The sequence below is a fragment of the Dreissena polymorpha genome, chromosome 5 (genome assembly GCF_020536995.1).
Source record: "Dreissena polymorpha isolate Duluth1 chromosome 5, UMN_Dpol_1.0, whole genome shotgun sequence".
NCBI classification, from domain to species: domain Eukaryota; kingdom Metazoa; phylum Mollusca; class Bivalvia; order Myida; family Dreissenidae; genus Dreissena; species Dreissena polymorpha.
In genome coordinates, this window is record NC_068359.1 from 60,409,861 (window position 1) to 60,436,488 (window position 26,628).

At 34.8% G+C, this 26,628-nt stretch overlaps 1 protein-coding gene across 1 annotated transcript; it reads left to right on the top strand.

Moving 5' to 3' along the window:
• The first annotated feature begins 152 nt into the window (after nt 1-152).
• Nucleotides 153-26,608, top strand: LOC127882184 (calcitonin gene-related peptide type 1 receptor-like). The gene is made up of 13 exons (XM_052430678.1): nt 153-285; nt 527-975; nt 11,208-11,321; nt 13,441-13,547; nt 17,949-18,040; nt 18,842-18,968; nt 20,887-21,040; nt 21,336-21,411; nt 21,875-21,938; nt 22,496-22,581; nt 24,070-24,205; nt 24,822-24,863; nt 25,518-26,608. The coding sequence occupies exons 2-13, from the start codon at nt 681-683 to the stop codon at nt 25,731-25,733; spliced, it is 1,509 nt and encodes a 502-aa protein (XP_052286638.1). The 5' UTR covers nt 153-285; nt 527-680; the 3' UTR covers nt 25,734-26,608.
• Nucleotides 26,609-26,628: the final 20 nt, after the last annotated feature.

Below are 26,628 nucleotides of genomic sequence, written 5' to 3' on the forward strand. Positions count from 1 at the left end.
TTTAAGTTTGAAAATAGATATGGATATCAGTTAGTAAAGGAAGACTATCTCTTGATAAACATTATAAACTATGTATGCCCACCGCTTTGTTACTCGTGGATATTGTTTAAATTATAAAGAGATTAAATGCTGATGCGTAAAGTAAGTTAACCCCGTAGCCGACGGTCATGTTTTCGTATTTATTACCGCAGTCACAAATACAACGGGCTTTAAGAGAATGATATCGTTAAAGGCGAGTGTTGAAAACGTTGTATCGGGGCTTAGATATTATAGCCAAAGGCATTGGTATGGATAATGTTTACGAAAATTTACTTATTAATAATATCGGATGAAACTGATGTGCATTAAAATTTTACGTATTTGAAATAACCTTCAGATCATACGCACCCGATGTAAATGAAACTGGAGTCAGTGATATTATGATGTATGTAATGTTTATACAAATTGATACGTGTCTGTGTTGACATTTTAAGTGTTTGCGTGAGTGAAGAAAGATAATTTATTAGATTTTTTATCTTTATTGCAGATGACACCAAAACCAAAGCTACAACGAATACTGTAGTAACCCGTGCAAGTTGGGAACATTCATTTAAACATAGAGAGTGAACATGTATGGACGCTTTAGTCAAATATGTGAACACAGAAAAGAATTAACTAGATATATTGTTAAGTAAAGGAGGATGTACACCGACATGTTATCAAATATAGAAAGTGTTACACAAGCAGGCGAAAGTTTTAACTCGAAAAAAGCTGGAACTATGATCGGACCTAACGCCACTGCCAGAACTTCTGATTATGAATATGTTGACAACGGTATCCCGGTTCAGGACAAGAATATATATCCTTTTAATAAGAAAAGTTATATGCACAATGAAATGGAGATATCCAAGGATTTTATTTCGGACTACTCTATGTACAAGTCTGCGCTGAATAAGTGTAATGACACACTCCACAAGATAACCAACCCAAACGATGGTAAGAAACTTTTATCATCATTATCATCGTCATCGTCCTCCTCCTCCTCATCATCATCAATACAATCATCATCAACATCGTCGTCATAGTCATCGTCATCATAGTCATCGTTATCGTCGTCGTTGTCGTCCTCATCTTCATCCTCATCCTAATCATCATCATCATCATCCTAATCATCATCATCATCATCATCATCATCATCATCATCATCATCATCATCATCATCATCATCATCATCATCAACATCATCATCATAATCATCATCATCATCATAATAATCATCATCATCATCACCATCGATGATGATGACAACCATGTTGTTAATGATTGCAGCAGCAGCAGCAACAGCATTATTTTACTTATACTCCTTAATGCAAACGATTTTATCATGGAATGATGACTCTCGTATCATTTCTTTTCGCACGAGTGATTACACAATTTACGCAAAGCAGGTTTCATGTTCTTTACCCTCAGGCAGTATATTTTTTGTCACATCAATCATGCCTTTGTCAATGACGTTGTATTGGAGCACATACTGTATCGGTGTATTGTAAAATGCCGCCGGGTATGAAAGTGGAGTAGTGCTGGTAGAATATGGTGTTAAATTATGATGGTCCTTTGTGAAGATCTACGAGTTTACTGAAGGGCTAAGGCTACATCGACGAAAGGCTTACAAAGGCTGGTTACGGCTACTATTCCATCTGTCCGCATCCGTCTCCGTATCCGCAAAATCATAATAAGGACGCTATATTCCATTTATCCGCATACGTCGAACGTATCTTTCTTTTTTGGAAAAACTTCTGAACTGAAAACATATATGCAGAAGAAGAGTTTTCACATTTTTAGATGGTCGCTTAGCGACCGTCTAAGGTGGTTAGTCTAAAATTCAGGTCGATACGCCTTAGCTACTAGGAGCCCAATACCCGCTAACTACGCGTATCCGCGCGAGAAAGAGTTGTATAATGTATGCAAGAGGTTTGAGTTCTCCAATTATATTCATTCACAAATGGAAACATGATATAACTATCGTGTTAAATGCAATAGTTTCGAACGGTGCTTTAAAAGAAAAGAATCAATAAACAATGATCGTATTGTACGTGTCGCGGAGGAGATTGTTTATGAATGAATAAAATAGTCCACTTTCTGCAGCGTCTTCATGACGTAGTATTTTTGCTCAGTCCATTCATAATTTGAGGCTATTAATAGATGCGCCTGTCGATAAACAAAGGAAAGTCCACGGGCGATAACAACGCAATAGGTTACGCTCTCACATACACCTCAATGACGAAGTACAGGTCGTAAATTGAGGCTATTAATAGATTCGGAAAATTTTTACGCTTATTTATATTCTCAATTTATAAAACGTTGAACATAAGTTCAACAATAACTTCAGCGATACGATAGACAAAAACAAAAAAATGTTTCATAATCGCTAAACTCGAATATAACAAACAATTTATAATAATAATACGAATGACCTGTTTCGTAACCTCGTTCATGCTACTACAGCGGGTATTTCTGGAAAACGTTCTTTGGTTCTCAACAGATAGCGGCGATCTTTTGTATTTACGGGTGCTAGCAACGCAATAGTAGAAGGTTAGTAGAAGGTTTAGCTTGTTTGTATTCACAGTTCTCAATACATAGACAGTTGGATATGAGTTCATCAATTACTACAGGCATACTATAGGCAATCTCGAAAATGCTTTATAATCGCTAAAACCGAAAACAACTAAATATATATTATATTATATTTAATATATTTATAACAATAAATATCTTTAAAAAATGTAGTCGGCGTATACGCTGACTTTGAAATAAAGTTTGCAATTTACTTTTCTAAATAAATAAATACAATTAAACTAAATTTAAACTATTGTGTTGTGTTTTTCACTTGTAAGTTGCATATTCACCGCATGAAATTTGTGTTAGCATTGTCAAACCACACATTAGTGTGAGTAGATAAAAAATATACTACGAGAGAGCACTTCATATGTGTCCTCATATGCCTTGTTATGAGTATCTTTCTTCACTATCGAAATATATCGTATGTTGATATTTGATTTAAATGCAGTTTTCTTTCGACACATTTAAATCACACGTCAATAGCGCCGTCATGCGAAATGGGTCTTATGCGTTTCGGCAAGCTTTTGTTAAACACAGCATGTGCTTTTGCGCAGTCATGCCATAGGCGATGCTGTTCGCTATAAAATCACTCAATATGCTATGTTTCTCCTTACCAGAAGGAGAGATGGCTGAGTGGGCTATTTATATGATGGGCGCATATGGAATAAGACCCATTTTCGCATGGCGAGGGTCATTACAAATCTCATTGCGAATTGAAAATGCCACATTTCAGAACAATGCTTTTTGATACAAAATTGAAATTCAAAATAGAAAACTTGTTAATAATAGCAGCCTATCCACACATTAAGGAATGATTTCCAGACGTGCTGACTAAGTACGGCAATCATTGTGGTATGATAATTAAACGATTTTCTCTTATCGTGACACTATACTATTTCGCTAATGTTTGTTTTCTCATCTTGGAGGCGAAAGTGAAATTCTGCGAGATGGATTGTAACTCGTAATTGTAACAGGGCAACAATTTGTGTCGTTTGAGCATACAGAGAGAAGTCTGGAATTCCTTAGACTGAACAGTGCTTCATCCTTCGAATTGAGCACATACGCAGTGATGTAGCAAAAATTCAGAGGTTGTATCTCGAATCAGCTTATTAAATATTCGAAAATATTCATGCGTGTCTGTTGGCGTTATGTAAAAGTCACTAAGATGAAAACTGAGTAAAACAGCTACGCCTAAAAGCGCATTAGTGCTCTATACCTATGTTTATGTCAGCGTTGTTGACACCGTGTAAACTGCTCGGGTAACAAGTAAAGCATAAACAGCAATGTTTATATACTTTTATTCCTCCGTATACAAGATACGAAGATTATTGGATATTTTGAATTTGTATATGGTGTCAAAAATCGAAAGTTTTGTACACGGAACTTTCATTATGAATTTATATTCTTGGTGAGATAGTTATTTGATATTAGAAAAAATATTCCTTTAAAATGATGGTGACTGCAAATTTTCTTTATATTAAGATCTCATTATCATTTTCATCATACTTTCTATGCTTTCAAAACGTCCAAAAAGCATGTTGTTTTTATTTTGTCTAAGTTATTTCTATGAAATAATAAGGATGATAAAAAGTGCACACAAAACTCGACCCGTGCGCTATGACACACACTTTATAAAGTTGAATGGCGTGTGTTCATTTCAAACTTGCGATTGATTTTGAAAAATGAATTGCGTGTTAAATTATGCAATAGCGATCATCTTCAGTACTATCAGCGCTTTGATTTGTTAATTGGTGCTGCTGTTGCTCACGCGAATAAGGGAAAACGTAAACGAAAGCACTGGTGGTGGGCACGTGCAATAGTAAGAAATCGCAAAACATTTGGAACTTACAACCATTTAGTTAAAGAACTTGAACTTGCTGATGAGGAGTTTAAAGGTTACTTAAGACTAAACAAACAACAATTTGGATACGTTCTCTCTCTAGTTGAAGAGTTTATTTCAAAGAAATCGGTTGCAAGACAGACCATTGGAGCCAAACAACGCCTAGCTATTTGCTTGCGGTAACTATAAATATTTTGTTTGAGTCAATAGTTTGAATTTTGTATACGTTTATTCAACTTAAATGTACTTACATATTGGCCACGTAAACTTAATCAACAATCATAAGCATAAAACAATATCAAATGATGCAAATACTGTATTTAAAAATAAAATGTTCTCGAAAAGACCCGTGTTTCACTGTACTTGAGACATTAAACCAACAAGGAAATCAGTCACTTTAATTTGTCACAAAATTGTGGACAATCGCTCGTTTTAATGTAAGGTTTCCATATCAGCGCTCAAAATGTTAAGTCCTGTTTGTTGTCCGCTGGTCTGATTGCCCTGTGCCTGTGCCACAGGGTAGGCCACATAACTAGCTGTGGACATATGCTGGAAACCATTCTCTCGGTTAACAGATGACAATAACGATTATTGTAATCTATGCTCAGGCACGGGCTGGCTGTAATTGTTTAGACCTGTAGGATTTGTAGGCGGTGACAAAATAGCGTTCGACTCCGCGTTTAACAAGTCCATAGAAATATGTAACTGGAGCCATCATTGCCTTTCTTTGGACAACTGTTTGGCACGAAGTGCACACTTTTCATTATATGGATAAAACTGAAAATTATAATTGAGACAATTGTTATGAAGGACAAGCGTGAATTTAAGTAGATATAAGGTACAAATCATAATTCTGTCTGTAAAAGAATACACATGGTAAATAACTGAAACATCTTCTTCTAGCGCCTTTGCTATACGTTTCCAAACATTTGAGGTAAAATCTGAGTCACGATATGAAGAACTGCGTTGATTGCGTTATAGTTCCGGGTAATTTTTTAACAAATCAATAAGTTTTTCGGCTGAATTTTGAGGTGACAGCTTTCCTCTCATCGTGCATAATGCCGTCCGTATCTCGTCCGCATCCGCATTAGAATGCTCACTTGAGCGTTCTTTTGCGGATGCGGATATGCGAATGCGGATACGGATGCTAATGAATGGAATAAGCGCCGTGCATTTCAACTGTTTCTTTTTTTTGTTGATGCGAATATGCGGATGCGGATGCGGATACGGACAGATGGAATAGCAGCCTAAGATATAAATAAAGCAAGGACACATGTTTATGGACAGTGCTCTGTGAAAGGGGGGTTTAATGTATGTGCGTAAAGTGTCGTCCCAGATTAGCCTCTGCAGTCCGCACAGGTTAATCAGGGACGACACCTTCCTCTTTTATTGTATTTTTCGTTTAAAGTTAGTCTCTTCTTAGCAAAAATCCAGTTTAGGTGGAGAGTGTCGTCCATGATTAGCCTGTGCGGACTGCACAGGCTAATCTGGGACGACACTTTTCGCACATGCATGAAACCCATTTTCACAAAGCACGGTCAATGTATAGAAAATGGGTAACATCTAAAATAAAACTCGGTGGTATCGCATCTAAACGATATGGTTACGAGCGTTGTATTTGTGTATGTATTTATTGTAATATATGCTTTATGAATACTCTCGAGCGAATGACGTGCTGTAAATAAATATGCGCACAAAAAGCCTTCATGTGACATATTTAGTATTCGCTCCTTAAACGTTCGGAAGATTCTACAACAATTTACTGAAAACACAAATAGTTTTAATCTTTTACAGAAGTATTGAATGTTCCATGTTTGAAATTATCAGCAACTTCATTGGATTGTTTAAAGAATATTGACGGATGTTAACTTGGTTGTAATTCATGATAAAATATGTTAAGAATGTTAACCTACGCTATAGACGATTCCAATCTAGTGTTTACCCTGCGTAAAAGTTAAATATGATGCAAACGGACCATATGCTTTGATATTAAACCTTTCAGTATGCGTTATTAATATTTGAAACCGTATAAAATGCGTTGGCCTGTCAAGTGTGTCTCGTTCATGCAATCAGTGTTAAAGGGATCTTTTCACGGTTTGGTAAATTGACAAAATTGAAAAAAGTTGTTTCAGATTCGCAAATTTTCGGTTTAGTTATGATATTTGCGAGGAAACAGTATTACTAAACATTTGCCATGGTCTAATAAAGCCATTATATGCATCATTTGACGATTTAAAAACCTACGAAGATTGCTAATATAACGTATAAATTTACGCGTCTTATGTATGCTTGGCAGGATAGCTCACTTGGCTAATGCGTTTTTACTTCAGGATTCTGAGGGTCACTGGTTCGAGCCCATCTGCGGGCTACTTTTTTTTTCCTTTTTGAAATTTTATTTTTTATTTTTTACTGGAGCTTTTAAAATTTAATGTTTACATTTATCAATATAAAGCATTTAATGACAAACTTCAAAACATGCCAAAATCTGTGAAAAGGCCCCTTCAAAGAGGTTCTTAAAACTATTTCGAAAGTGCCAAACATCGCAATATTCTTGTTTTTGAAGCTGTAATTGTTGTGTAACATAAATGGTGTTATTTTTTTATTAAATATCTAAATAACGTTTGTATTTATGATGTATCAATACCGTAAATGTACATTCAAACATCAACTCAAATCAGTCATAACTGTGTCTTTTAGTTAGACAACACACCACACGGCCAGTATACTATGAATACTATGTACAAGATTCAATTATTGCTGTTGGTTTTCATTTGTATAATGCAATAACCAAAAACAAAATTGAACTGATGTTCATGATGAAACAACTCTCCTATAAATCGATAAATAGTTTCTAGCTATTTATTGTTGTTTTAAGCAATTATCTTAGAAACATTTAGCCTTTGAAAAAAAACTGATTAGCTTTTTCGCCGTTTTATGTTTCCAAGGCACGTGATTTTGGTATAATAAACTAATAAATATATTGAACATACTAATCACGTCTGACAGGGTATTTAAAGTGTCTATAACGCTCAATATCAACGAAAATTTCGTTAAGTATTTCGTAAAATAAAGTTAACACCTTAACAATCAGTGTTCCTTGTAGCAATAGCCAAACACTAGACGTGGTATGATTACATAGATTTTTGTAGATACAAAATGCTCGTTCTTATTTATTTGTGGCCACAATTAATTCCCGCGAATATATCTTTTCATACGACACACGACCACTATGTTAGTGTTAATGTGTCGTATGAATAGATATACAAAACAATAATAAAAACTAGCATTTTGTATCTTCAAACATCTATTTTACCAGACCACATCTGGCGTTGAGATTTCGGCAATTGCCAAAAGGAACACTGATTTTGAATTGGTTAAGTTTATTCTACGAACAATTGTACGACATTTTTGTTGATTTTGAGTAGTAATGTTACTTTAAAGTATTTTGTATCATCGCGTTCAACAAATATCCTCGCAGGTCCTCATAGAATGTGAACACAAGCGGCTTGTTGTTTGTGTGTGTGTGTGTGTGTGTGTGTGTGTGTGTGTGTGTGTGTGTGTGTGTGTGTGTGTGTGTGTGTGTTGTTTTAAATTATAAGTTAATCATTGGATTTAAAATATATAACCATAGTTAAATTTAAAGTGATATTATGGGCATTTTTCACTGTTAAATTGAGCTGAAAAGAATTAACAGGTCAAAATAGTAAGTTAAAATGTGGTTACTGACCAATTATCTGCAACTCATCTTGCTACCAGTTGTTTATAAAAATGTGTCTATGTGTCGTATAAACGAATCTGCACTATAACTAAATTTAGGCTCACATTGTACATGCGTGATCAGTTGTCAAACGAAAGTACGGTTGATATTCAAATGCATTATTTTTCTCTTTCCGGAATATTGTTTTAGTATGTTGATGCTGCACTAACAAATATAAGTGAATATGAAGTGAAAACACCAAAAATAAACAACGGTTGTGATAGACACACATAAACTGTTAGATGCCCATAATACCAATTTAAGTTGAATCAGCAGAAGTGAATCTGATGCATTGCAATTTCCTTTGTTCGAATAAGTTACTTAATAAAAACCAGTCTGACAAAGCAAACAAGAACTTGACACATGTACTGGACCATAAAGCTGGATAAAAGCATTGTGCATAATTGGACAAAGCACTAGTCATAAGAATTGGTCATACACATGCCATGGGCACAGGTACTTTGCTAAAGCAATGGATGCAAGCACTGGTAACATTGAGCACTTGAAACACAGGCACTGGACACTTTCTATCGACACGGACACTGGGAACAGGCACTGGATAAGAGTTCTTGAAGCAACCACAGGCAATGGGCACAATCACTGGACACAAACGCATGTCACAAGGAATGGACACAAGTACTGGGAAAAAGTGTGGTCATAAGCACTGGCAACATGCTCTGGTCTCAATAAGCACTGGCAACAAGCACTGGTCACAAGCAACAGACACATAAACCGGACACAAGCACTGGTCAAAAGCAACAGAATCAAGCCATGGACACACGCACTGAACACAATCACTGGGCATAATCACTGATCACAAGCAACGGATATAAGCTCTTCACGCAAGTACTGGGCACAATCGTTAGACACAATCATTAGAAATAATAGCTGGGAAAAAACAAGGGATACAATAACAGGGCTCAAGCGCCAGAAAAATGCACTGGAAACAAGCACTGGGCATAGGAACTGGAAATAAGCACAGGGCAAGTTATAGTATTTTTATGTTTTGAAAAAGCAAACAAAAACATCAATTGTTATAAACACGAACATACTGTTACAGGCGTTTCAGAAATTTTGTACCATGGGAGAACTTCAGGTGTTTAGCAGTTCTTGAGTATACGAACTTCGGATGTTTAACAGTTCTTGAGTATACGAACTTCAGGTGTTTAGCAGTTCTTGAGTGTACGAACTTCAGAAGTTCAGCTGTTCTTGAGTATACCAACTTCGGGTGTTAAGCAGGCAGTTCTTGAGAATACGAACTTCGGCTGTTAAGTAGTTCTTGAGTATGCGAACTTCGGGTGTTTAGCAGTTCTTCAGTATACGAACTTCGGCTGTTAAGCAGTTCTTGAGTATACGAACTTCGGGTGTTTAGCAGTTCTTGAGTATACGAACTTCGCGTCTTTAGTAGTTCTTGAGCATAAGAACTTCGGGTGTTTAGTAGTTCTTGAGTATACGAACTTCGGGATTTAAGTAGTTTTTGAGTATACGAACTTCAGGTGTTAAGTAGTTTTTGAGTATACGAAATTCGGGTGTTTAGTAGAACAAGCAGATTGTATAGCAATTGTGTTGTTAGAAACCAAATTTAGCAGAATATCCATAAAAAGATGTTGATGCACGGCGATAGTTCATATATTTATATTTAAATCCTATTTCAAGTAAATGATTCATGTTAAATCTGCAGTTGGGAAGATTCGCAAAGCTCGTGCTGCAGTAAAATTAACCGTTTTTGCACATTGATAATTTGATACAGCTATCGAATGGAAAAAGTGATAATTGAACTGCGTATCAAAATGCCATATCTAACATGCAATGCATAATGTTTGCATCTCATCTGTTCGTTCATGCAAATGGTATCAACAGTATAATGGTAAGTAGACCGAAATGTAGTCTACTTACAGGAACGTTTTTAAATGAACTTTTATTCTATGAAGCGGATACCGTTGACAGATTAAACGATAGTCGGTGCGTTTTAAAAAGTATATCAGCATATAGATTACATGAGTCATATAAGTTGTTTTTAACATTTTAAACATTGCGGATAAGTTTTTGTCATCTGTTTGCGTAATAATCTCACCTAACAAATACCATTATTACACCATACGATACAAAGTGTTTGTTTTCGAAATACAAACATATAAACATATGCAATCAACTAACATGTATATGCGCTCAATCAAGTGGTAAAATCGCTAGTGTGTGTCATCTGGTTTGTTAAATAATTTCTAAGCACATATAAACCATGACGTTAAAAAACGGGTCTTATTCTATATTCGACCGTCGTGGCCCCAGGACCGCTTGCGCATCAAATCTGTCTTGCCAGGAGATACACAGTCCGCTATATAGTCACGCGATGTTTCGTGATCGTTTTGGCGGACAAAGCAGCTTCAGACAAGACTAAGCGAAATGCCGAATATAGCATAAATTACATGTTCGCATGAAGCGGCTTATAACCCATCAGCATTTTATCAATGGGTGTAGTAACTCCATCTTTTCAACAGTCTATGAAGTTAAAAAAAATCTCGTTTTTAACCTGAATATTTGCTAGAGCATAAACGTACACATAATGTGTTATTCATTAATAAGTATTTTTTTAAAGTAAAAAAATGTAAAAAGGGATGGTAATTCTGTTTGTGAATTGATATTTATAACATTTATTAAACAGGAAATATGGTACAATTAGTTTATTCAAGTACAGGACTTTGTAAATTGATTGAATATACACGAAATGAATAAAACCTTTGAAGCAGGAAACAACAATACAAAACAAACAATGGTACACACTAATCACAAAAATATTTCAATTTAACTTTAGTCAAGGCATCAATAAATTAAACTTTGATATCATGCTTTTTTATTCAAATATTAGAAATCGGCAATGTCTTATTTTAATGTAAGACGTCGTGACAATTTGTTTATGTGCTTTATTATTCTTATCTTTAGACTTCTTCTCTGTATGTACAAATCGAAACGTCAACTCCTGAATGTAAACCATAGGTTCTCGCTTGCTTGCAGGAGGGTTGTACTGCAATGCTACCTGGGACAAATTGCAGTGCTGGGGATATGTTAAAGCCGGAGAGACCGCCATTCAACCTTGCCCAACCTATATGCGCCTGTCCAACCCATTAGGTAAGTTGTGTTGATTGTCATTTTAATACGAGTTGGAACACCAATTAGTAGTATTACCTATACATGTAAACGTATTCATTTAGGACACATTCAGTGCGAAACGTTTGCACTCATATATAAAACAATGATGTATCTTTAAAGAAATGTTTGAGAAATTACTCTAAAATGTGAGCAACTGTCATGAATATTACAAGAAAACATTGTATATATGTTTTTTTACAATTTACGTGTATCATTGACTATGCAAATTATTTGTATTTCTTAATATGTTAAAACAATTTTCACTGCCTTTTCGTGATTACAATCACTTGAGCAATTTTTAAATAGACCTCCACTAAATTTATGGCCAAATATTCGCCATAAATGCTGTTTGGTTTTAATATGTTGAGTATTCGGTGTCGTAAGTATAGGACCTCGATGCTATTCCATTAATGAGTTTATATATTTGGACTTGGTGTTTGACTTGCTCTTTACCAATTATAATCGTAGTAAGAATTCCCGATATACGATATAGAGAAAAGAAAATTCTGGAATTTCTAAATTTATTCGTCTCTGCAAGCGGAATTATCAAAAATCGATTGTTTTATCTCAAATTCGTCTGACACAGATTTATGAGCCGTGCTCTGTGAAAATGGGGTTTAATGCATGTGCGTGAAGATTCGTCCCAGATTAGCCTGTGAGGACTGGACAGGGATGACACTTTCCGCTTTTCTGGTGTTTTTCCTTTACGGAAAGTCTCTTCCTAACAACAATCGATTATAGGCGGAAAGTGTCGTCTCTGATTAGCCTGTGCGAACTGCACAGGCTAATCTGGGAAGAAACTTTACGCGCATGCATTACACCCTCTTTGTAAAAAGCGCGGCTCTAATAAGTATGATTACTAAAACTAATATGGAAAATCGTACCCCTTGGTTAAATAATTTATCTATCAATATTCAAATCTGAGACTAGTTGAGTGACAAAGTATTTTCTTAAATAGAAATATGCAACTGTGGTATTAACGTGAAACACTTTGAGTTTCAGTTATATATAATGGTAGCAAATACGTACGATAAATAAGAGCAGGGGCACGAAACACATAACGATTAAGGCCTCTTAAGCGATTACCAAAGCTTTCTTAAGTTCTACTTTTTTGGCCAGTAATACACTATTGGCTGCTGTTGATGTTACAGTACTACTAGTTTTGCTTCTACAATGACTACCACTACCGCATGTGTGTACTTATACTATCGGTACTGACACTACTGCAACTTCTACACACAATACTACTAACACTACTGAAAACACTTGTACTAAAACTACAAAAACACTTCTACTTACACTACTACAACGACTACTTAAAGCGGGAAAATACAATATTGTCAAATATTAATTAATTAATATAAAATGTGTAAAAAACTTATTATACATATATTTCAATATAAACTAAAATAAAAGTTAAGAAGAACATGTGTCGAAAAATGCTAAATAAGCAAGATAATTAATTCTGAAATCGAAAAAGGCTGTACAGCCGAATTCGCCAGCATGTATATCATGCATGTACGATGTGAATCTAAAGTTTTTAGATAAACGGTTCATTTGAAATTCCTGCAGCGATATCAATTCATACGACACACGAACACTTACTAAAAAGACGAATGCATCGGTAATTGTAGGGAAAATATGTACGAATTATCTTCGTCACAATCGGCTCGGGGCGCTAATTTGTATTTGCTGCATTTTATGAAATTCGTCTTAAATGTATCATTTTTCTTGCATATTGTGTATTATTATAATATATTTGTATCAATATATTACAATTCAACACATATAAAAATCGTATAATCTCGCTTTAATCAACGGCGACGACAATGATTTTCAGTAATAAGAAAAGGGCCTAAATATTGAATTGGTATTGGCATTAAAATAAATTGTAATTGTACTATCAAATTGTCATTATCAACCACTTTCAAACCATTGCATTTTCACGCTATAATTATTAAGTCATGTAAAAAATGCTTTCCCTTTATTGAAATATATGTTTCGAAAATGAGACACTTTTTAATTCCTATAATACACATTATTTGATAAATACCATAAATGTTGAAATAAATAATTATTTCTTTGTTTGTATTTCAAGCCTATTCCATAAAGGTGTGCAACAGCGATGGGACATGGTTCCGTCACCCACGGAGTAACAAAGTCTGGACAAACATCACAATGTGCTACGACCATGAAGTGGTAGAGGTGAGAATTACTATTTTAACATATTTGAGATAAAACAATCAGAGGCATAACAAATATTATAATGATACTTGCATAGTTTCAATTGCCTGTAGAAATTGTGTTTGTTCTTTTTGGGTATGCCAATATGCAGCATTTAATTACATCTGTCGATGGCAAACTAAGTGCAGACTATATAGTATCTGAACCAGCTCCGCCCGTCTGTTAGTTTAAATAACGGGAGGTATATCGTCCACAATCATACAGCAAGTATCGTCACCTTTTTAAATGAAATAAAAGTAGTGTGTTAGTGTTTAGTGCGGGCGAAAAAACACGCATTTTTTTCACGTTACGATGTTTAGATGTGACCAACCAAATTAAATATAGGATCTTGCATGAGTGGTCGTTGTGCATTGTATTTATTAAACGAGTCATCTTTATTTAGTTGACGAATTTAATAAATTCAATGCAAAATGACCACGAATCTAAGATTCTATTTATACATTTTCTCTTTATTTTATGCTCTTTTCACAGTTTATTTACATTGTAAAAGAGTAAATTGTAAAAACTGAAGAAATTCGCTGGAATAATGACGTCATTTCTTTACAAAAATGACGTCATTTCACAGTTATATAACTAGTGTAGTAATACCCGTGTAATTAATAGAGAATAATAGGTTAGTGTTGATTATAGATCAGGTTTATCATGCGAGCCTTAGAAAATAAAAAGCACGAGCCTTGGCGAGTGCTTTTTCGTTTTCGTGCCGATCATGATAAACCTGATCTATAATCAACACTAACCTATTATTCTATTTATCCCACTTTTTTTATTCAGTAAACCTTTTTATTTTAACAAAATTAGTTTCATTAGTGTTTGTCGTACTTTGATAATGACTGTAGTGTACCCAAGGTCAGTGTATTACTCCGCGTTCCAAAAATAACCGCTGATCAAATTGTCATTAAAAAAAAATCAGAATATCGTTCTGTGACAAAGAGTCATGCGTTACTAATAACAATTTTATTCATATTGAATTGCAAATCTAAAAGTTTTATAACATTAATATAACATTAAGTTGTTATATACAAGGAACTACATTTGTATACAAAGTAGCCTAACACCACACACAATTCACTTTCGATGTTCAAACTATCAACTAGAACACGAGGTGCAAAATATTTGCTTCTTTGTTGTAATATGTGGTCATTACGTGACGAAATAACAATAACAACTTGGATTTAATCTAATTATTCACATTAAAATTTTTAATGTGGAAAGTGGCACCAAAGAATTGTGAGGCCATGTTGTTGGAACGAGAGAAAGACATTTGCTGGTGAAGTGACTGGGTGGGGCGAACATCAAGATCAACTTGTTCAACGGTAGACAGTGGTTGTGTAGGCTGCATTTCGACCATAGTTTCAGTGCATGGAGGTGAACAAGAGGAAGCTGTTTGGTTGTTACATTTACTGGACTGAGCAAGAATGTTGGAACACTTTTGCTGCTGTTCAACAGATATGGTGGAATGATTGGTTATGGACTGGACATTTTTGTGCCCTGTTATGGCCAGGATTTCAGTGGGTGGAATGTTTGCATTTCGAAGTTTTTGGACCAGGAATTTGCGAACTGAGTGGTTTGTTATTCTCTTGTGCTCGGGAAGCCATGGCCTTCAGCATCTGACCCAGCTTGTTGACACCCAATTGTTGACGCAAGAACCACTGGGATGCAGTGTCAATTGTGCGTGTTGCCAGGTAGAAAGGGTGCTGATCTGAAGAAAAATCAGATGGACGCATATTCGAGTACAGCTTGTAAATTAACACGGGATTTCTTGGTCCAGAAGTGCCGAACATCTTGGAAGAGAGACACTTTTCTTATGTCAGCGATGTTCTCTCCTGTGTGCGTTTACGTTTGCCGCTCGTTCAACTCGAGATACTCGACACAATTCGAGTCTTCACGGAGGTGGACGTCTCCCCACCTAACAAAATACAAGAATCTTAATTTAATGTCAGATATGAACAATAATAAAATACAGCATTTAAGTTGAAGCGGATGTACTTTGTGAATGGGGTGAAAAAATAATGAGAAAAATTGATACATATTTTGTGTGTTTGTGTGTTAAAAATGTTTCTTACCGCAAATTGTATTGCTCCGTTGTTCCTCGCAAGCCAAAATGAAGGCAGTTGTTCAACCAGATTGTATTTAACAAGGCCTTCGGAGACTCGGTGCCAAGGATCCCCTTCTCCCAGAGCAGATCGATGTCGGTATGACTCAGCGGATGGGCCTCCATAGCACGGTTTCCCATACCCTAAATTGGTGATTTATATTTATTATACTGTTTCATTTAACTTTTCGACTATATTTTTTAATTCATATTTATTTTTTTAGTATTCTATATTTCGTAGGCTTAAATTATTACTTTTAATGTGACTTTTCGACTTTTGTTTATTAATTGCAACTTTATGTCGACAGGGTATTAGTTTCGTACAGACTACACTTGTGATTTTTTCCCAATTTTGTCATAAATGATACGTTTTCTGTTGAATATGTTATTTTGCAAAAATTCTTTTAGTTATAACCGTTCATCTCAATTTTACCTGTTTCTTGAGACTTTTTTTCTTTGCATTGTAGGTGTCCCTTGCGATTGCAAATTGGGCTCCAATCCCTGTCATGACTGAACATCCAGAGCGATGTCGTTTCAGGTACCTGTCAACACTAGCAATGATGCCACGGAGGGATTTTGGTTCAAAATCTGTGCAATTTGACTTTTTAAGGGACAACAGGAAAGTGGCCAAATACTCATCAAGAAGAGTTGGTTCTATGTGGTGGATTTCGTTTGATTCAGCTTTTGAAATTAGAAACCTTTTAAATTTGTTTATGTCAGACAAGGTCTTTGCTACAGTCTTTTTATTTTCATTTTGGACAATGAAATCACCAACATAAGTGAGGTTAACATCTAAGAACTCTTTATTCTCATGCAGATCTAAAGTTGGGGGAAGACATTGCTACTGGATGGTGCGTTACTACTTGGGCTGGTTTCATTCTCAATGGTCAATTCAATTTCATTTGTGAACAAAATAGATGGATCAAACCCATTTTGATCCTGGAACTGGCTTAGTGTTAATTCCATTTCAGTTGCTTGTTGCTCATGTTCATTATTTAATTCATCCCAAGTTAATGAGAAATTGACTTTGTCAAATTCGTCAGACATTTTGAGGGGTTTACAATTTCGCAGACGATTGTGTTCTATAGTCAAAGGAGAGCAACTCGAACTGACTCCGTCAAAGAGGAGCAACAACAACAGAACCTATTTGCAACATAGTGTTAAATTTACCTATTACTAGAAGTTTAGTGACAATAAATGACAACAAACACTTTTTTCTACTTGTATTTCTTTTAATGTCATTAAGATTGACAAACATTTGAGATTGTTTTTATTATTGATGCACTTGGCAAATACAGGTGACGAGGTGCGTGGGAAAAAGTAGTCCCGGTTCGGCAGTTGATGACGTCATTTCGTGCCATTGATTATAGCCTTGCCGTTGATTATAGATGAAATTTAATAAACGGGGCTTTAATCAACCGATTTCGCTGTAAAAGTGGGATAAACAAAATTGAGCATTACGTGATTTCACCCCTGGGCTGGTATTCATAAAGTTCCTAAGGCAAATCTTTACATAAGCTGGATTTAAGGGAAAATTTTGAAATTCAATTTTCTATTGAAATTCTAATGAGTTCAGTTTTGTAATGCCAAAATACTGTTCTTCTATGCAAAATTTACTTAAATAAACCAATTAAATGAAAAAAATACACCAAAATGAAAGAGCAAAAGACTTAAGGAATTTTTAATTATTTAAGGAATTTTCTTACGTTTACCCTAAGGAGCTTTATGAATACCAGCCCTGGAGCGTAAGTCATGTTATAATACTAGTATATTACACATTGATGATAAGTTAATTATTAATAATCATTTATCGCAAAAGTTTAAAACAAAAGTGTCCATCAGCATGGTCAAACTGTAAATTTATACTCCAGACGAAGCAATATGCTTTCGCTGGCACTGTTCTGATCTGTTTTTGTTCTTAAATTCTGCTGTTTTAATTAATGTACTGAAACATAGACAGTTCATAGATTAAATATGTAACACCTAGTTATCTTAAATCCCTTATTTCATAAGGTGTTCTACAATAAAATAAAAAGTCTTCAGCCGTTTGTGTCAATAAGATTACAAAGAGAACCCGCCCCTCATTATTTATAGGATGTAAACATATGCATTTATATATTTTATTGCTTTATGTAGAAATCCGAAAGTGTTGACATATTGTATACACTTTCTTTACATAAAAGCGTTTAAAAAGCCCACGTAAATAATTTTTATAAATAAAATTGTATCCAACAATTCCTATGCTTTTTTCAAACAATTTCCAATTTCAGAGGAACAAACGGGTTTTGTACATGTACTTCTACGGGTTTAGCATCTCGATAGCTCTGCTAATAATATCACTCATCATTTTCTCAGTGTTCAGGTAAGCTGCTCGTCTACTTATAGAACAAGTTACACTTAACCCATTTATGCCTAGTGAACTCTCTCATCCTTCTAAATTGGATCAATTTATTTCGAAAATTAGAGATTTCTAGTATACTTATTTTTATATTTAGAATATTTCTTACAGAAATTCCTTAAAGCAAACAGTGCAGACACTGATGAGACGCCGCATGATATCAGGGTCTACGATGTTTGCCAATGCTTTTTTCTAGACGCTAGGCATGAATGGGTTGATACATGAAAGATACGAGATACAAAATTGACGCGTATTTGTGTACATAACGTCAAATCTGACAATTGACAGTTGCACGAGATCAATTTAAATTTAATGAATTGATTTTATCAATTTGTGTTTCATAAAATATTGTCTATTGTTTTTTTACCTGTTATTGAAATTGACATTGGGAGCATATGTTTGAACTAATTCCTTTTCTGTTCTGATTACACGCCTATTGTAACTATCACTAAAAAAGACACATTATTTATATTAACGAAAACAGTGCCTTCAACATTTAACCCTTTACCACTTAGATACGTACTTTGACGCATTTATAATCCCTTAGAAAGTTAATGTTAATTCAAGACCTTTCTTACTAGATTCAACTTCAATTCCAATCCTTAGATACTTATGAACAGCACAAAGAATAAAACCTGAACAGACTGCGAGTTACTCGCATGCTGTTCTGGTTTTATGTTGTTTGCACATAGTTTTTTAAACTTTGCCTCTGAGAAAGAAAGGGTTAAATTATGGCTTGTCATCCATTTCATGACATGCTTTCAGACGACTGAAGTGTGTTCGCGTGACTCTTCACAAGCACATGTTTTTGTCGTACATCCTAACAGGGGGACTGTGGATTCTCTACTACAGAATAGTCTCCATGAACCCAGAAGTATTGCTTCAAAATCCGGTAAGCAAACTTATCTAGGAAAAACGAGTGAAACACAGTCTTTAACAAGTTGAATCAATGACAATCTGGTGTAAATTAATTGACTAAAACGTTTTATAAGTGTATTTTCTATACTGATAATCCATAGATTTAAATAGTCTCTGCCATGAGTGTTATTTTGCAACTATAAATTTTAGCTCAGAACGCATATGTGTAATATTACTAAATTCGTTTAGAATAATTGGTAGATAACGCATTGGTATTTCATAAAGCAATCTATCAAGAACATCCATGACTTTAACCTTATGTCTACAATAGATACGACTTTACTCTTTCAGTGCTGGAACCGAATTTTGAAGGCCTTTTCAAACAGTTTGAATCCGGATGAGACGCCACAGAACGTGGCGTCTCATCAAGATCCAAACTGTATGCTACTCTGATAGTATTCTATGAAAAAAATCGAAGAAAATGCTAATTTTAGAAATTCAGCAGACAACATTTTAGCAGACGACACATTTCCCAGCATGCAAAGGGTTAATTAATGAACCAGCTAGTGAATCTACTATTCATTATAAAGAAGTGAAACTCCAGCTGCTGGAGCAGTATTAAATTCTCATTATATACAATTAGTTGGTCCTTTATTTAAGGCAAGTGACCAATTGCCAAAACAGTAAAAAACAGCACAAAACAGCACAATACAAAACAACATAAACACATAAAAGAGTAAAGCTGGGGTCACCGCCTTGGAACGGTCAATTCAAGGCATTGGGGGGTTAAACCGGGTTCAGAGCGCTAAACCTAACACTTGGCCCAGCAATATTCATGATACATTTAAGTGTAAATAAAATTTATTCTCATAGCATTGCAACTTAAATTAATCAAAAATAAAAGGGAATTAAAACGTATTCAATTTAATTACTCAATAGTAGGGAAAGAGACAGAGCAACAGAGTTACAACTTTTTGAGGAACGATGAAATGAAACTACGAACAAGTGTCAACTTCATTCCTTCTTTATAGAAAAAGATTTAAGAATATAGCATAATAAAGTTAATATTTCAGATCATCATCGCGCAAGTACAAGAAGAAGCAGCAATAATGGGTGTACAAGCTCCATATTACATAGCTTGGTTGTTTATGTGACTGCTAAAAAATTAATCAAACAAGAAACGCTTGTCAGAGAGAAAATAAAATAAAAATGGAACGCTATCAACCCAATGCCCTATGCATGTAGATTAAAACAGTGAAAGTTTGTCGTATGAAGCAAAGCGACTGATTTGTTTCCCGAAACAATCAGGTTGACTTAAATTTCTATTTAATTACACTCTGTCGCTTGTTAACAAATATTGAAACACGCCTTTCACATGTCATTAGTAAAATGTAATAGGTTGTTCTGAACAGAGCAGCCTTTTTGCGTTTATAATGCTGTTGTCTGCTAGTACAATAGCTATGACTTATATTGCGGTATTTATGTTGCAAATGATACAGCATCTGTTGAGATCTCGGCATTTTATTCAATCAACTTACAGAACATATTTTTTCTTCTTAATAATCTTATATTTATATTGATTATCTCATTTTGAACATATATGAATTATCTTCTTTACTCAACTGATTTTTAGAAACGTAACGGTAGACCAATTATTCGTGTTCATACACTTGAAGAAGTTGTTCTTCTTCTCACAATTCTTACTTCGTAACATAACATGATTTTGGTTTTACTCAAACGCAGCAGGTTATGTCAGCCCCAATAAAATGTTTGAGAGTGTGGTCTATTTTTCTCAAGCGAAAGTCAAATATGTGATCACCGTGACGTGTGGATGATAAATACATTTGTAATGCCTTGGTAATGTCATATTTCGCATTTTCCCTTGAAAAAAAAACTGTGGGGTATTTTAAGTCTTATTTGTGAGGACGCTCTAACTAGATTGTTTAATTCAGGTATGGTGCAAAGTGCTTCACGTTCTTACACACTATATGACGGTCAGTAACTACGCCTGGATGTTTTGTGAAGGCTTCTATATGCACGCTTTGATTGTCTTCGCGTTCACCAAAGACAAAAAGCTTCTGTTCACGTGCTACATTATCGGATGGGGTGAGCTCCTTAATGATCCTTATCTGCGAATAGAACGCAAATATTCTTGAACGTGACAATATGAGTGATCGTTTTGTTTAAGATTTAAAAGGGTTATGGAACATTATTTGTAAGCTTATTTATTTACTTACTCTTAATTAGAAACAAAGCCAATATATGTAAATTCTTCCTGCATTGTGAACTTGCGGACTGTAACCTAATCTACATAAAATACCATTGTTGATACATACCGTTGCAATAAAAATGTATGTATTCGGCTTTGTGCTTGTATCTTATGAAGCGTTTTAAATTTCAGTTCTACCGGTAATACCCACCATTATCTATACCGTCCTGAGAGCGATAGATATCAATCAAATGGGGGACAATGACAGGTACAGTGTCATACTCTTATCATATGAGACTTGTTCTGAAAACACATGTGCGTAAAGTGTCATTCCAGATTAGCCTGTGCAGTAGGCACAGGCTTATCAGGGACCTCACTCTCCGCCTAAACTTGATTTTCGGTAAGGAGGGACTTCCTTGAAACTGAAAATACCATACAAGCGGATAGTGTCGTCCCTGATTAGACTAGTACAGATGCGGACTGCACAGACTAATACGGAACGACACTTTACGCACATGTAGTATGCCCAGTTTTCTCAGAACACGACTCATACGATAAGGAACCTTGAACAACTTAAAACTGCCCACTCTATAAGTGTATGGACTTACATGTTGTTCTTAAAATCCTTGTGTATACCTTATAAATTTACATTTCCTTACATGAGCTTTATGTTTTAAATTCAATAATCAACATCGTGGTTTACAATTTATAAAATACTCCATTGTTTTCAGATGCTGGATAAGGGATACTACGCTACTCTGGATTCTGGCCGGTGTCATAAATGCCTCTTTAGTAGTACGTAACAAAACCTATACCGCTTTCAAATTCAACTTTTTTATAATGATATAAATTTAATATGTACGTGCATTGTAAACTCTTTTTTACATGTTTACGTTACTTTATCTTGTAAAAACGGTTATTGGCAGTGTGGATAGTAAACAATTTATGTAAGTATATAGCAGTGATACATAACATTATCAATGAGCCAGGGTGTGGTAATATCAATAATAATTTGAAATATACACAGGTACACAGATGATATAAGTTTTGCTTTTGTGACCAAATAATTATTAGTGCACCTTTTTTGGTCAACTGACTTGTCGCTTTGGTACATTAATCGTCTAGAAAAAAGGCCTTGGCAAACAGCGTAGACCCAGATGAGACGCCACATGATGCGGCGTCTCATCAGGGTCTGCGCTGTTTGCTTAAAGGAATTTCTGTAAGAAATATTCTAAATATAGAAATACATATACTAGACATCCCTAATTTTCGAAATAAATTTATCCAATTTAGAAGGATGAGAGAGTCCACAAGGCATAAATGGGTAAATTACAACCCTCATTTGGCTTCAGGTAAACTTCATTTTTACCATCAACATCATGCGCATTTTGGTGTCGAAACTACGGTCTGACCACAACCACGAGACGATGCAGGCGAGGTAAGTGTCTGTGCTGTATACACGTTTTAGTGTGACCTGGAACCTATGGGTAAATAGGCTCCAGTTGTGATCAATACATGTGTGTTACATGATTTAATGTAGTTGTTTGGTCTTTTGAAGCGCATGTTTCTTGCATAAAATCTTAAAAGTAACTTATCTACAGATATAATGATTATTTTGGTGTATGCTTCCAACCGCGTATGCAGAAACATGTAGCAGCATCGATTTTTGACGCGACTGTTTTCAATTAACGTTCTTTTAAGAACAGGTTTCCTTCGAAATATAAACATTGCATCGTTATTTCACTGAAATGCTATCATTAGCTCAAACGTCCTCCAAGCTTCTTATAACACTTATAAACTTACTAATAACACTTACAAACTTACTAATAACAATTATAAACCTACTAACAACATGTATAAAAATACTTATAACCCTGATAACTATCAATCGTTTGCCACACGCAAGCAAAACCATATCAAATCATTCTACCGTTCAAACATTTCTTCATATCTGGTTAGACGAAGTTCGGCTTCATTAGATGAACGGCGTTTGGTTATTAATGAATTAAGTCTGGGCGAAGCTAGAATTTAAACCTGCCAGGTTTCGTGTTAACTGTTTTATGGCGGTGGCCGGAGATTTAATAATGGTTTATGTTAAATGTTCATTTTTCTTACTTGTATTGTATCATATACAATAAGCTGTTTGAACCAGAATAGTTATGCAGAATAAAATAAAGGACTTATATTAAATGTTTGATGCCTTTGATGTAGAATATACTTGGATAATTGCCTGTATATTATTTTGATTTATGGCGGGGTATTATTACACGCTTGACGTAATTTAGCAATTCAAACCATTTAGCTTCCATTAAACTTATGATTTACGATGTAACGATGTCTTGGTGTCACTGTTATATGTCACATACATTTTTTTACATAACACATTAACGTTATACGTTTACCGCGTGGTCTGTTAATTTCTCAAAAACAAGAGAAACATAATTACATGATTTAAAAATACTAATATGTTTGAGCGGAATCATAATTAAATTATATGCAATACATCCGCATTTAAAAAAAGATGCACCCGTTTGCTTTTATTTAATCGCACTTAATTGTCCTGATTGTTTCAGAGAGAGCACTGCTATTTTGATCGTTTCTGGTTGAAGATGTTGATACCAATTCAATTCGTTTTCTCAATATACATAAATATTACATATGTACATATTAACCCCAGATCAAGATGAATGTGTCGATTATAAATCCGCGATCTATTTGTTAAACTGATATGGTTGCATTCTTTATTATTGTTCAGTCTATTCTTGAAAGCATCTACACATGTAATTTACAAACACTATTTTCAAACAGTAAACGCATTTATGATGAACAGAAACTGTGCCTGGAATACGTGTTATAATTAATTAAATTAATTAAATTTAAGTACATTGCATATGCATTAGTTATGTATAAAGTGTTTTGTTTTTAGGCGAGCTGTGAGGGCGACCTTCATCCTTATTCCGTTGCTAGGGTTACAATATATCGCGTTCCCGTTTAAGCCGCCCCCTGGGACAAAGGGTGAACACGTGTACGCCATGGTTTCTGCATTCGTCATCTCTTTCCAGGTATTCAGCAACAACAACAACAACAACAATAACAACGACAGCCTTTATTCAGCAATCAAGTTTAATATACTATATAGTATAGTATAGTATTTATACTATATATTTCGTAACTCGAACCTCGATCATATCGATTGGTTTTTCCATTGTTATGCCTAGAATGCTTTATAAAACTATGTACATGTATTGTACAACACGTATTACTCTGTTGATTAGGCTGATGTCCAACATTTAGTAAGCACTTAACCCATTTATACCTAGTGGACTCTCCCATCCTTCTAAATTGGATCAATTTATTTCCAAAATTAGGGATGTCTTATATATTTATTTCTATATATAGAATATTTCTTACATGAATTCCTTTCAGCAAACAGCGCAGACCCTGATTAGACGCCGCATCATGCGGCGTCTCATCTGGGTCTACGCTGTTTGCCAAGGCTTTTTTTCTAGACGGTAGGCATTAATAGGTTAATAAGCACTGTTTATGATGTTGCGATATTTAAATGTTTCCTTGTTGTATTTGATATATTTTATTTTCTACATTTAATCTACATATTGAATAAAGTAAAGGTTTTTGACAGGTAATTCAAAACATATTTTCTGTGTACTGTTTTACTAGGGCGTCTTCGTTGCACTCGTATTCTGCTTCTTCAATGGCGAGGTAGGTTTTTCTTGCTTTGAGTTTATCAATAATTTGAGTGTGTAAGACTTCGTTTTTTTCTGATGTATTTTCAAATTATATTTATTATTATTCATTTAAAAAAGATACCCCTCACCTTAATACAGTATTAGAGTTTATAGTATAACACGATGTTAAATGGGTTCATACTGTTTACAGCATGTCTATGCTAAAATGAAAATAAAACATAACAGCATTCGATAAATATAGATAAATGTCCATGCTTAAATGATAATTATAAATAATAGCATTTGAATTATATATATTATTGTATTAAGTTCATGAACACGTTTATTTCCGCATAAGGTATGCATTTGTATAATTTTGCAAAAATAGTGCACACTTTCAAAATTGAACTTCAACATAAATGCACATTAATCACTTTTCGTTAAATTAGTTTACAGAATTAAACATTAGCAAAAGCATATCTTTATTCTGCAGATGTGATTAATTGAAACTAGTTCTTAATTATGAAAATACGCAGTTTAAATTAGTAAGTGTAAGCAATCTTATTTAATTTCTGTTATGCTTTTGTTAATTTTTGTTTACTCATCTTATTCGTGGGTTGTTTGTTGTGATTCACTTATGTTATGACCTTTGCTTTTCCTTTTCATTGAAAATGTCGTCGTCCAATAGGTAATCGAATGTTTCAAGAAGCTCTACTACCGCCGGAAACTCCGCTTGTCCTCCATTCCGAGCAGGCTATCAGGCTCCAAGTTCGGGGAACACGAAACTATGCTGAGAACGTTAGACACGAGAGACGCCAGATGCGACGCTCAGACGACAAACTTTGTCACGCCTTTGAACAACAATCCGGCGAATAAAACTGACGATTCTATGAAGCACACTTGATATAAGCGTGCCGTTGGAACTTCAGGAGAAATGGCTTACCGCGTACTGTCACGTTCGGCAGAAAATATATAGAGATCACGAAGTCCCTTTGTTCTTGTGAAAGAACAAAAATGGATATTGAACGGAAAAGAACGTAAATTGTAGGACGATTAAATTAAATGTGAAATGTCCGGCTTGAGGTTTTCATTAGACACAATGTTCATGTTGTGCGAGCGTTAGACGCCGAGAACGTGTTATAACTAAACAAAAAAGGATATTGGATAACATGCGAGGTATTGCCAATTTTTAGCTTGATTTTAACACATTGACATTGATATTGCATATTTAAGGCGTACAATCATTTAGTCATAGATGACGCACTGAAAATTCATAAATTAATCCATGCATCGTAAGTCATAGACAAATAGCAAGGTCAAGTGAACCGTGGTTCCCGAGTCTCATTACAGAAGTAAAATATTCGAATATTAATAACCAGATAATATTTTTCTTTTCCTGATCGCATCATTATTGCAACGGTGAATTTTTTGTTTGTTGGTCTATTTTATTGACTTTTAATTTAACGATACTTTGGTTTCTTTGCACAATAGTTGAGAAAAATATGCTTATTAATGAAATACGACGTGTCCAGGCTTTCAAATTTTGAGCTTAAAGTAAATTTAAATTAAATCTACGACCGAATGTACTTTCCTGCCATAGGTTATATACGTACACAGTTTGAACAACTAGATATCCAATGCCACGGTACGCAACTATGCAAAATACACATCCCTCGTCTATTTTCATGTCCACTCCCATCAAAAAATAACCATAAACACAAAAAAGATATGAAAAGAAAAAAAGAACTCTTACAGTCTCCAAAATATCATGTTACTTAACCCTTTGCATGCTGGGAAAT

Bases quoted from the DNA above. Each gene is read 5' to 3' on its own strand.
- LOC127882184 (XM_052430678.1), top strand. From the start codon at position 681: ATGTACACCGACATGTTATCAAATATAGAAAGTGTTACACAAGCAGGC. The intron at 976-11,207 runs GTAAGAAACTTT...GCTTGCTTGCAG, and splicing joins GATAACCAACCCAAACGATG to GAGGGTTGTACTGCAATGCT. The intron at 11,322-13,440 runs GTAAGTTGTGTT...TTGTATTTCAAG, and splicing joins GCGCCTGTCCAACCCATTAG to CCTATTCCATAAAGGTGTGC.